Genomic DNA, 14,062 nt, shown 5'->3' on the forward strand with positions numbered 1-14,062 from the left:
AGCCGTGATGGCTCAGGGGATAGAGCATTGGCTTTCCAAAGGGGTAAACTGGGTTCGAATCACAGCGATGGTTGATTGATACGAATTCCGCATCCAGCTTGCACTGACCACAGAGATGACGTAAAATATAGTCAGTGGTAGACGGATCCTGGGTTAGAATCTCGTTGCCGTCAGGCTAACCGTGGGAGGTTTTTCATCACTCCATGCAACTCAACTGCAGGTGAGTTTCATCAAAAAGTCCTCCACGAGGGTAAATTTCACCCNGTTCAGGAAAGGAAGGAAGTTTCTCTCCAGGGGCAGCTGCTAAAATTATAGCTCTGAAAATGACAGAATTAAAACAATGTAAAAAAAAAATTTCTAATAGATATTTCATTAATAAATGTCTTCAATAAAAAGTCTCATACAAACAAAAAAACCAACTTTTTATCAAATTTTGGAGGTGAGGCCCGGGAAAAATAATTAAGCTTCCGAAGACCGCAGTGGATTGTGCACAGTTAACAATAAGTTAATCATACATCAGTTTAAAAAAAACAATTCATAGACAAATATAGAAAATTATATACATTTACAAAGTGCATGCATATTTTATCAATTTTTAGGAGATTAGTTAATCATTAAGCCTATTTAACTAATGATTTATTAGCAATTACAATGTGACAGAAACTTAGTAAAATCCTTTTATTAATATTTATAAAAAAAAAAGATTTTAAATTAAAGTTTAAATAAAATTAGATATTCCAAGGTTTTTTTGTGACTGTGATAAATGTTCACAATTCTTTGCATTCATACAAATGAATATTATATTTCTCTTGTAAAATTTAATAATGCATATTTAAATTCCTACAAATTTTATCAAAAATGATAAAAAGTGTAATAGAGCAATCCTACCATTTAGGGAGATCATATTTTCAAACTTTAAAAGCTCTGTAAAAAAAAAGATTTTTATAATTTTTATGAAAGTTTTGGAATTGTTTTTTACACTTGCTTTTATTTAAAGTAACTTCCGCTTAAAACTTCTTTTAAAAAAAATAAAAACTGGGTATTACAGACCAAACAGAAAATATCACGTCTGAGCTGTGATGGCTCAGGGGATAGAGCATTGGCCTTCGAAAGAGGTCAACCAGGTTCGAATCCCAGCAATGACTGGTTGATACAAATTTCGCATCCATCTTGCACAGACCACAGTGCTGGCGTAAAATATCCTCAGTAGTAGACGGATTATGGATTAGAGTCCTCTTGTCGTCAGGCTAACCGTAGTAGGCGATCGTTTCGCGATTTTCCTTGCCATGTAGTGCAAATGAACGTAAATGCGGGTTAGTTCCATGAAAAAGTCCTAACGAAGGAAAATTTCTCCCAATACTTGATCCAGGAGTTCCCTTGTCTTCTGTATTACGTTCAATATTACAAGGCTATAGAGTTGAACATTAGCAGTAGTAAATCAAAAATTTGGTCGGCTGTTCAACAATGGTTATAAAATAAAATTTTATGTTTGTCAAAGCCAGTTTTTTTTTTTTTTAAAAATTTAAATTTCTAAAAGTTCATAATAATTAGAGTGAGTGCAAAAGACATGACTTATTTTTACAAAAATTATTATAACTCTCCAACTTTCTTACCCGAGTTATAATTTTTTAAAGTCTGAAAAAGCGACATTTGAAAAAATTACCCTTTTTCTGTTACCAGATCTTTTTTTTTAAATAAGCTGCATTTTAAATCTAAATACATCAATAACAAACACAAAATTGAAGTATTCAAGAATAATTTCAAGAATATCACCTTCTTCTAGTTTGAGGAACGCCATATTGACCAGCTTGTAGAACAGCAAACGTACACTGATACCCCATGCGTACTAGAGTACTTAAAGCCAGCTTAAGAATCATGCTCCTTTTGAAAGACACAAAGTTCCTGACATTTTCAAGCAAGAAGAACCTAGGCCGATAGTAATCACAATAACTTAAATAGGATACAATTAAAGAGTTCTTGAAGAGTGAATATTGCCGAGAGTTAAATCTGTTCATGCCACTGAATCCTTGGCATGGCGGACCACCACAGAGCAGTTCTACTTCTCCTTTTTGTGGAAGGTTCTGACCTTTGTACGTTGTCTCTTGACCCTAAAGACATGAATAAATGAAGACATGTTATAAAATAAATCAAATAAAGAAAAATAAGAAGAGAAATCAAAATTATTAAAGCAATTGACTTTCAGGGCTGGTATCCCCTGACGACGTCAGCTTCAGTTGTCCTATTTTTCATTGTTTTTATTTATTTATTCTTTTGATCAAATAAAGACATGTTATAAAATAAATCAAATAAAGACATGTTATAAAATAAATCAAATGAAAACATGTGATAAAATGTTATTAGCGTGTTTTTAAATATTCGATTGGTGTCTATTATTGTTGGTTTTTGTTCTTAGAATCCATACAGCATTAACTAAAAGTAGCTAAAGTGATAATCTACATTTTTGTAGCGTAAAGAAAAAGAGATAGATTCACCATTAGCTATCTCAAATTGGAAAACTTATAGCTAAACTTAAGCTTTTGTTGAATACTATTACACTGGGAAACAAATTTTTTGTTGCAATTACACAAATACATGACCATGCCTAATTCAGGTGTGTGTACTTCAAATCTGAAATTAGTTTTGCTCCTAAAGCTACAGATTTTTTTTAAATAACATTTTTAACCCGTTTTCGGTCAAAGTTTAAAAACGTTATATAATACAGATGTAACGTAACGATGTAAATATTGGGACAAACTTCAAGGGTAGTTAGGGCACATCATCATCCAAGATTAAAATTGCCATATAAATAATATATTAATTGCCATTATATATAATAAAAATGCCACATGCCATTAGGGGCAGTTTTCTATTTTGAATTGTTTCCTTCATATGCTTCTGAACAGGTCATAATAGCTGCATACAACGTTTCCTGGCATGGATTTCTATGCAATTTTAATCCTGATGATGTGTCTTAACTACCCAAGAAGTTTGATGCAAGATTTATGCAACTCCCTGTTATATATAACTTTTACATTTTGACAAAAAAGTAGACTAAAAATGCAAGTTTTAAAAAAACTATAGCTTGGAGAGAGAAACAATTGCAGATTTAAACTCAGTAAAATGAAAGATCCAANATACATATACATATATATACATATACATATATATATATATATTGAGATCTGGGTACAACTCGCTTTAACCCCTGAGTCTGATGTATTTGTACAAGTAGAAAAAGACTAACTTATTAATACTCAATAATATTTAATAATATTTCATATAGAAATATCAAATGTTATGAGATCAAAAAGAAAATTACAAAAAATTTTAAAAATCTAAAATCATTTTTCTTTGATATTTTGGAGGGATAACACATACACTTTTTTTTATATTGACTAAAGATAGATAGAGCCACTAATGGTAGATAAAGAAAAAGTTTTTAAAGCTGTAAAATATATCACGGTTTAAGTTTTTTTAACCCTTTTAAAAATGTATCCATTGAATTTGATTATACTCAGTTTTCTATTCAATTAGGCAGAAAACCTGTAGCTAAAAGCCTGTAATTTCTATTAGAGAAACTACAAAAACACAATTTTTTTTTTCCAAATGAAAGTAAATAAGTTACATAAGCTATTACTAGGGAAAATACATTAACATTAAACATACCAACACTTTATAATACAACATACAATAACAGGTCTTCTAACCGGTTAAGGCATGTTTAGCGTTAAAACAAATTGTGATGCCCAAAAATATAGAATAGACAAACAAAGAGTCAATAAGAATACAGTTATTTTTTTAAAGAAATAATTTTATAATTAGAAGCATACTTTAGAGAATTTTTTTAATTGGCATGACAGATTCTGAACTATTTGAATTAAATTGCACTTGAAATAAAATAGTTTACATTGAAAAAAACAAGTCTAATTATGACTAAACTTAAATTTTAAACGAACATTAAAAACTTGCATTCCTAAAGCTTCTTTTCGTCAACAGCAGCAGACATCAACATTTTTCGAAGTCTCTTTTTGTTAACACATTATTTTCATACTATAGAAAACCAATAAAAATATTCCAGCTGCAGTTTTTAAATCAAATGATTCATGAATCGGGGAGTAGAAACAGTGTTTTTTAAAGCAATAATTAAGATAATTTTTATAAAGGACAACATTAAAATAATTTTCAAAAAAAAAAAATAAATAAATAAAAAATTTAGAAACAATGGGAAATCATAAAAACTCACATCCATAACAAGACGTAATAAGAGATTGCAATCTTCTGTAAATACAGAACATTCCGGAAAATTCAGTCTAAAGGCTTGAGCAGCTGGTTCTTCTTTTTCGATAGCCCACCGAGTATCGCTGACACCAGCTTCATGGAAGCCCTCAGACAAACCTTTAAAAAAACAACACACTTTTTCAGCATTTTTTGCTATTTCATATAATACTTATAAATATGCAGTGCTTGTTAAATTTCATGTTTAAACACTTAAATACAAAATGTGTTTTAAAACATGTTTTGATAAAAATGCAAAAAAAATTATGTATTTTTCAATATTTAGTATAATGAAATGAAAAATTTACAAGTTCTTTGTATAACCCATATTGCTTAAAAAATTTCTGTGTGATAAAAGGAGTTTTATTTTCTTACACTTAGGGTGAGTAGCTAGATTTTTCAACAAAAAATAAGCACCTTTTACGTACTTTTAAAGCACTCAAAAAATAGTTTTAATCACTTTAAAAAAAAAAAGAGACATAATTAGGATCTGTGCAGCAATGAAAATAATTTTTTTCTATCGTTTAAAGTTTTTAATTTATGAACATAAAATCAATAAAATTCAAAAACATTTTCAAAGACTTTACATAATCATGTTAAAATAACTAGTTACTGCTGTGAAAATCATGCATTTTTGTAATTTAGAACAACAATCTCTTTTTGAAAGATAGAAAATTAAGCACTTTTTATAAACCCCGAATAAAAAAAGCACCTTTAAGGGCTTTCAAAAAACGCTAACCACCCAGTATATACTATATATACACTAATATATACATAAACTAATTTTATCAAATTTTCCCTATTTTGATACTGATGTATAAATTTTACTGGCAATTTTCCATACGATCAATTCGTAAAAATAAAATCTACCACAAAAAACTCTATCTATAGTTGAAATTTAAAAAATGGTTACAAGAATAAACATTTAATTTTAACAGATTCAGAGTAAATAACAGTAATAAGAGATACAAGATAACACTGAGATATTTTTTTTTCTATTCTGACAAATCAACAATATAACTATTTCCTTAATATTAAACATAAATATTTTTAAAATTTTGAAAAAAAAAATTTGTATTTTTACAAATTTACACGACACAGAAAAAAAAAAAAAAAAAAACTTTTGGTAGATTTTTAATGTAAGCTGAACCAAAATCAAGAATCATAATACTTCTTTCATAATTTGAATCAATTTTCTTGGAAAATATATTGAACTTATAATACACTTCAAACCCAATTTAATACACTTCAAGCCCAAATTAAACTCTTTTACCTGATTTTTGAATACTTCAACAGAAAAAAGTTACTCATCTAACCCTGATTTTTCTTTTTTTGATTCATTAAATTCCTCAACTTCCCAGTTTCAGTCTAAATTACTAAAATATAAACTTGCAAGAGAATGTATAGTTTATAAAGTTTCTTTAGCTAAGAAGGGATTACTGAATATAAATGATCATCTTATCCTATTCTTAACTCCAAAAAAGATCTGCTGAGTAAATAAATAAAGCACTTACCACCACAACCACTAAAAACATCAAGAGTCTTAAGCTTTTCATTAATAACAGGATACTCTTCAGGTTTGCTTTCAACTTTTTCGTTGGAAGTCGTCTTTTTTCCTTTAATGTTTCCTTTCCCCTAGTAAAAAAAAATATGTCTTACTCAAAGTCAAAATAAGAAAGAAACTATAGATTTTAAATATGAGATAATAAAAAAAGTAATAATAGCTGAAGCGTTCTTAATCAAAAGGATAGTTTAAATATTTTTTAACTACACAGACCTAAATCTACAGCCTATAAAAGAGTTTCTGTATTTAAATGTTGTTTAGAGAGTTACAGTATACAAAATTACAAGGCCTCTTTTAGGCTAGAAGCACCTTTTTTTAAATAGATCAAAGTTGTCCAATTATTAAAAAGTGTTCTGAAATTCCTTTAGATTCCAGACAAGAGATAACATTGAGGCATTAACTTAGTCTACAAATACGTACTATATCTATTTAGGAAAGTTAAAAAGTAAAATATCTTGATTCACAATTATTAATTAATATCACAAATAAGCTTAAAAGATTTGCGCAAATAAATTCACGATAATTTTTGTGTTAGCAGTGATAAAACATTCAAGGAATGCACTAAAGAAATGGAACAAATCTTACCTTGCCAACTCTTCCAATTCGTTGAGCAATAGATGGTGGTTCATCAAAGGTTCCAGTAGAACTATCATAGGCCTAAATAGATAATTAGACAAATTAACAGCTAAACTAAGTAAAAAAAAATTTTTTTCATTTATTTCATTGAAAGAAGTATCAAATCTCGCAGTGGACTGATTGTAAAGACATGATTCCCAGAAGAACACTGAAGTCAAGCACAGGGTGCATAGACAAATCTTTCAACAAAAAATAAGCACCTTTTAAGTACTTTTTAAGCACCCAAAAATATTTTTGAGCACTATCTTCATTAACAAAATGCAAAATAATTTTCAAACACTTTACATGATCATAATAAAATAACTAGTTTCTGATAAAGAACTCTTTTCTTGATTATATTAGCCATTATAAAATGATCGAGAGATTTTTCAGTTCAATATCAGAGGGTGCAAAATGAAGCCTGAAACTGTGAATATCTTGCAAAATGCAACAGAGTTGCGCATGAGAGTGCAATAATCTAACCGAAAACTCAGTAGACGCACATGCGGACTTACAAGTATTTCATCAAACCTGTAAAATGATTAGCGCTTTCATACGCTTAGGACCGCTGGTACGCCGAAACAGATCGTGTTCGAATCAGTTGTGAAAACGTTGAAAACACCCAATGAAAAAAGCACCTTTAAAGATTTTTAAATAATGAAAGTCGAAAATAATCACCTTCAAGCACTTTTTAAAAACGTTACGCACCATGAAGCATCACTGGCTGCAGTCAGTAAGCAGGTGGGTGACCACTTTGATCAGCCTGCGTAGGGACCAAGGGTGCGCGGTACAGGTCCTATCGTTAAGTGCTGGACGTTCTGCGCAGATGGTCGAGCTACCTAAACAGAGGAGCCATCCCCTCTGCAAAGAATCAAAATTACGATAGCATGTCTCGGTTCACCCTCAGGGATGTTTTCCAGACTGCCGCCAATAGCCCATTGTGCAGCTCTTTAAATTTACCTACCTACCTTAAAAGAACCTACAAATATTATAATTATAGCAAAAACTTACCTCATTAAAATAAAAACGATGCGGACCACCTTTGAAATAATCATCTACTGACTCAGTAAGATTTTCACTGAAGACAACATAACATTTTCCTTTAATATTTGTGAATTCAAAAGTATATTCTGCAATAGAAAATTATGTAATTAAAACATGTCTCTTTGGAAAATATGGAAAAATAAGGTAAAAGAAGGTTGGACATAGTTAATATCTAAGATTCGAATGGCATCATTAATATTATTTTTAATTTTAATAATGACGTTAACTAATCAACATCACAACAAATGATAGCATTCAAAAGTAGTGAATTAATGTCTCAGGAAGAGAAAATAAAATGTTAGAGATATGGAAAAATTAGAACAACAATTTTGATTTTATTTAAAACTATATAGTAATGATTGTATCATAAAACAGTAAAACATGTTGCACTCGGAAGGAGTCTCAAGGCACAACATAATAATATTACTAATTTCAATATCTCATACAACAAAGGGGTGTTTGTTTCGATTTACATAACATGAATTTTTCCTATGCCACACTACTCTACATACAATAAGTACAATACATACTACTCTGGTCCAATAAGTAATTTTTTTCTCCTTTTACTAAAACTGTTAACTTTTAAACCAAATAGAATTCTGTAGTCAAAACATTTATTTTATATAAAGTTCCATTATTTGTTCTCCTTCTCCTTCCTCCCCCCCCACCAATGAGATGATTAAATCGGAAGCATGACTTCTGGTGAATGCTATACATAAATATCACTCATTCTAGATGTAATAAATACTATAATGTGTTCAAAATGCTCGTATTCGCTCGATTCATTGCAATTCTAGATTGATTAGTTAATAGATTAGATTCTGAGAACATTTATTCTTTGTGGGATATATTTGCAATATGTATTTTATGTGTGCCCCTCAGAAATTTTTTTTTTCAAGATTGAACTTATTTTTTGACTAATTAACACAGTCTAGCGTTGTTTATCAAATTTTTAGAAATTCCTAGCTCGTTGACTGCACATAAAAATAGTCCACATATCAACATCCTGAATTTTTTTCTAAGAAAATTATCTTCCTTCTAAAGTGCTTGTTTTATTTCTATTTTTACGGCAAATGAAACAAATATAACAAAAAAATAAAAGAAAAAATGCATAAACACTTTAAAAATATAACCCTTCACTACTGAGGAAAGCGAGACTCAATATATTAAAAAAAAAAAAAACTTGTAGATGTTTCTAATAATCACTTTTCAACTCCACTCTGTTTCCTATTACAAATAAATAAGCAAACAAGTTAATGCTTTCATTGATACCTTCCTCGCTAATAAATAGTTAGATTTTTATAGTGCTTTTGATTTCTTTTTTATTTTTATTTTTATCTTAAATATTTAGTTGCAAACTCTAATGTGCATTCTTCTGTACCAAATACATAAAAAATAATTGATTACCTTCATCACTCCAAAACAATATATTGAAATCTGCTGAGTGATTCAAAGATTCACTTCAACAAATGATTAGTTACAGATTAGCACTGATTTAAAAATAGATATATCTAGGATTAAGCAAAGTTATTACAAAACACTTTGTGTAAGACTGCATTAAAAAAAAACCTTATATATTTAAGATTAATTGCAAAAAGCTAAACATTTATTAAGAAAACTAGTTCACTAAATATTTTCTATAAAAAAAATTTAAAAAAAGGAAACAGTACTAAATAAAAATGATTGATTACCTTCATCATTCCAAAACAGTAGATTGAAATCTGCTGAGTGATTCAAAGATTCACTTCAACAAATGATTAGTTACAGATTAGCACTGACTTAAAATTAGATATATCTAGGATTAAGCAAAGTTATTATAGAACACTTTGTGTAAGACTGCATTAAAAAAAACCTTATATATTTAAGATTAATTGCAAAAAGCTAAATAATTATTAAGAAAACTAGCTAACTAAATATTTTCTGAAAAATTTTTAAAAAAAGGAAACAGTACTAAATAAAAATGATTGATTACCTTCATCACTCCAAAGCAGTAGATTGAAATCTGCTGAGTGATTCAAAGATTCACTTCAAATGATTAGTTACAGATTAGCACTGATTTAAAATTAGATATATCTAGGATTAAGCCAAGTTATTATAGAACACTTTGTGTAAGACTGCATTTAAAAAAAAAACTTATATATTTAAGATTAATTGCAAAAAGCTAAATAATTATTAAGAAAACTAGCTCACTAAATATTTTCTAAAAAAAATTTAAAAAAAAAAGAAACAGTACCAAATAAAAATGATTGATTACCTTCATCACTCCAAAACAGTAGATTGAAATCTGCTGAGTGATTCAAAGATTCACTTCGGGAAGTATTTTCTGGTCTAGAAATGATTTTATAATTTATTACGAAAAATCATAGTTAGTAAAAATTAGTGACATCAGTAAGAATAGTTGAGATTTGATGTCATAAAATATAAACTGCCATAAAAATTCAATTGCCCAAAAAAACAGAATAACCTTAACTGCACCAAATTGTACTTTATTACTCTTCAAAAAAAAATTCCTAACATTTTCAGAGTATAATTTTAAAACGCTTACAGATTTTTGTGATTTAAATTAACATGATTTTATTGAAAAATTTTACTTATCGCACCCCAGCAAGAAAAGTGACACAAGTCAAAAAACAGCATTTGAGAAAAATCAACTTAAAGAATACTATAAAACTTATTTTAAAATAGCACAATCTTGAGCACAATTTAGAGGTGAGACACTTTTTGAGCTTGATGGGGCACATCATACACATTTTTTATTGACATAACCTAAAAATTGCTGTTTTTGACTTGTGTCACTTTTCTTGCCGGAGTGTGATATATATTAAGAATTTAGGATATGCAGAAATTTTTGTTACAAAAAAAAAGATCAATTTCTAAGCTTTAAATTTTTTAATCACTTGTTGAGTTTCTTTATACTAAAAATAAATAAATAAAATAAACAAAAATCCCAATTTTGGTTTAATAAATTTTAATTCATAGCATTTTGTAAGTAACTCTGTAATTCACAAATTATTTCCATAGTAACTACTGAAATTTAGGGAAAATCAGCCCTTAATAAGCTGATTTTAAGCCAGAATAATTAATATTAAGGCTATGAGCCAGAATCATATCTTTTAAAAATAAATTTTAAAAATTTTTTTTTTTAAAAAAATTCATATACATAAAATAAAATGCAGTATACTCTCAATATCTCAAACTTCTATGACTCGTAAACTTTTTTATGTCGAAAAAATATTTTCCCCCTAGGCATTATATATTCACCTAATGTTAATTTGAATTCCTATCTCGCACAGTTTCTTCTCAAAACCTTGTTATGTCTAATTTTCTACGAAATAGAAAAGCAATTTTTTAGGAAAAATCACTATGCAAGTTTATTGTAAACCAATTCTTTCCTATTTAATGCATGATTATTTTTGTCTTACTTTTAAAAATAAAATTATCATTGTTGCATTTAGACTTATAATCAATTATCTATAAATACATATTTATTAGTAGTTATTCTTATGTGTATCACTCTACTCTTTAGAACAATATTTTAGAATATATTTTTCTACTTTTCAGAACATATTTAGTTCCGAATTTGTTATCTCGAAAACTCGCTATCTTGACATTTTTTTAGCGATTCTTCAACTTTGAGATATTGAGAATATACTGTATTGAGGTTAATACCCAGATGCTTACATACCATTCAAACGTGATAAGTGGTTAGAATACTTTCGAACATATATTTAAAAAAAGATTAATATTTGCATTAAAATATTAAGGCTAACTAACAGACACATTGATGAAAACAAATTTACCTATAGAATGCTTTAACAGTTACTTTGGGATCTCCTCTTTTCTTTTGGAAAAGTTTTGTTATGAATCCAATTTTAAATGGTTCAGGTACATCTAGGTTTGAGCCTTTTACGTAGTCGCTTTTTCTGTACGCTTCTGGATACACAGTTTCATCAACCTTAAACAAAAATAAAATATTAATAACAATAGCAGAATGAATCCAACATCTTTTCTTTAAAAAAGCGAATCAAGACAATGTAAGAGTTCTATATCGTTTTCTAACCCACTGACGGCCCTGCACATAAAAAGTCGTATTTTAACCTGCAGCATTCTCCACAATAGCAAAACCGGTTTTAGATAGCTTATATCGGAGAAACATTCCCCCAATTTTTCTCATCTTCTAAACTGCCAGTCGGTAAAAAAAAACAAAAAAAAACGTGAATTGGACAATGTTCAGAGCAAAACTAATATGAAGTTCAAAACTACTTTTAAATTGTTCCATTAAAATTTTTTATAAAATACATATAAATTGTTTTATTTATATTTATCCAAAATTTATGTTTTTTGTTTTTAAAAAATTGCTCATAGCACGACAATCAAATTCATAAAAGAAATATCCTACAATTTCTATCCGAATATATAAAAATAGACTAATATTTGGAATGAAAATATATTTGAGTTCATTATGTTTCCATAACATGACAGAAACAGATACGATTATTCTGAAATCTGACGTGCCATATAACAGATCCTTTAAATAGAACACTTTTTATTCAACAGCAATCAAGAGAATGAGAACATTTTTACTACACTATTTATTTAACAGCATATACATTTTTAAAGTAATAGAATAATTAGAAAAAGACTGATTTCCTACTTAGTTTTATACATTCTATTTAAATTATTACAATACTTCATTCCGCCTATAAGTCGGAAGCTCTGCGAGAGGTATGTAGGTTGGATCAAAGCAGTTGTCATAGAAACTGTTATGCGTGACATGACAAATTTAACAACACTCACAACCCAAGTGAAAATTGTCAATGATGTTGCGTCATCTTTAGACATTTGTTAGACGTTTATAAGAAGACGTTTATAAATTAAATAAATTGAATGCAGAATAACTTCTTATGTATTTCATAAACAGAATTTTTGTAATGACATCACTTTACAATTTAATACGCATTTAGAGCCTTAAACTATTACCCAGAATAACGTTGAATTATTTTTCTCAGCATACTGTTACATTCTTTGAATCCCAATCCTGCCAAGGACGAACAAAAAAATACTATTTTCATATTGGAATATATTGGAGCTAGTAGACATAATATTGGTTGGTTCAGTATTAAAGTAAAAACTAATATAGTACTAAATCGCAATTGATGTCAAAGATAATAGCAAGCCTACTCTATAGAATCAGCTGATTTTCTTGTCTTGCCTGACTGCATCGATATAAGAAATTGTGAAAATTTATAAGTAAATAGAAAGAGCATGTTACTCTAAAAATTTACTTGCTGATAAAAAGATTCTAGGTGGCTGGAAAAAATTTTTAAAAGAAAACACAAACTCCTGCTAGCCTTAAATAAATTAATTGGTACAAGATCATATTTAGAGCTTATTGCAATGTTTTTATTCGTATTATTTACTTAAAAATTGTCTACAGAGAAATTTTTATCACAAATTATATCAATAGTCGATTCTACCTAGAATAATAGCTCAATTAGATTCAAAGAGGAACTAATTTAGCATATATACAAACGAAAGAATTTTTTTTACCTCTTTCTCTGACTCAGTACTTTCTGTCTTAACTACTTTCTTCTTAGGAAAACTGAAAACATCAGGATTTATATAAACACAATCTCCTACTTGTATTGTTTGTCCTAGCCACCGACCACTCTTATAATATTTTGTATCTTTATCCTCATCATATTGAATAAAGCTAACAGTTGCCAACTAAATATTTAAAAAAATGTTAACAAAATACTTGATAAATTACTACATTCATACATAATTTAAAAACAATCATATATTTATTTTATTATTAGCAATAAATAATGTTTGAAGAAATAAAGGACACTCAACAAAATACACACACCAAAAATATCATAAAATTCTTATACATCATGTAGGCTTATTTGTCTTATACTTATGCACCTTTTGTATCTTTTCGGTAGGTCACATGAAACAAAAATAAAATTTATATATATATATAAAAATATAAACAAAAAAAATTTATTTGTTGCTTAGTTAAAGCAAGAGATATGAAGCTTTGAAAGTACACAAAACTTTTGTTTACACATTTTGATTAAAATTGCCAGGGCAAAACAATGACAATGGAGCATAATATAATAGTTGAGAATATAAATATTTTTATAAGATAGTTAAATAATTTATTTGAATAGAGTAACAATTTAATTCTTCAAAAATGTAACATTTTGTACCCTGATTTTGAGAAAATGTACTTTTTGCTTCGGTCATTTGTAATAAACCACAAAACAATGAAGTTATAAACATCTTATTAACATAATAAGAGCATTATTGACTAATGGAATGTAATGAAACTGATTGAATTTTATATAAAATAAATTTCTTTAATGAGTTTAAAATAAAATAAAAAATTTAATCTCCCGTTTACAAAGGGGGAAAAAAGTTAATATTAATTTTAATGGAAAAAAAAATCAACAAGCGAGTAAAGTATTGATATATTTTTGATAATAGTTAAATGGTCAAATTGAACAATACAATAAAAAATTTCAATAAAAAAATTTTCTAATCACCAATTTAGTGATA

General features: G+C 28.2%; 1 protein-coding gene across 2 annotated transcripts in view; it reads right to left on the reverse strand.

Moving 5' to 3' along the window:
* LOC107449723 (DNA (cytosine-5)-methyltransferase PliMCI) overlaps positions 1–14,062 on the reverse strand; it is a 53,564-nt gene that overhangs the window by 6,850 nt on the left and 32,652 nt on the right. For both annotated transcript variants that reach the window (XM_043039587.2, XM_071183119.1), the window contains exons 21-28: positions 13,049–13,225; positions 11,299–11,453; positions 9,753–9,826; positions 7,466–7,584; positions 6,425–6,496; positions 5,790–5,910; positions 4,244–4,395; positions 1,774–2,108 (exon numbers count right to left, since the gene is read on the reverse strand). In XM_043039587.2, coding sequence (XP_042895521.1) covers positions 1,774–2,108; positions 4,244–4,395; positions 5,790–5,910; positions 6,425–6,496; positions 7,466–7,584; positions 9,753–9,826; positions 11,299–11,453; positions 13,049–13,225 — 1,205 coding nt within the window. The remainder of the gene's footprint in view (positions 1–1,773; positions 2,109–4,243; positions 4,396–5,789; positions 5,911–6,424; positions 6,497–7,465; positions 7,585–9,752; positions 9,827–11,298; positions 11,454–13,048; positions 13,226–14,062) is intronic.

Source organism: Parasteatoda tepidariorum, chromosome 7 (genome assembly GCF_043381705.1).
Source record: "Parasteatoda tepidariorum isolate YZ-2023 chromosome 7, CAS_Ptep_4.0, whole genome shotgun sequence".
Classification (NCBI taxonomy): Eukaryota; Metazoa; Arthropoda; class Arachnida; order Araneae; family Theridiidae; genus Parasteatoda; species Parasteatoda tepidariorum.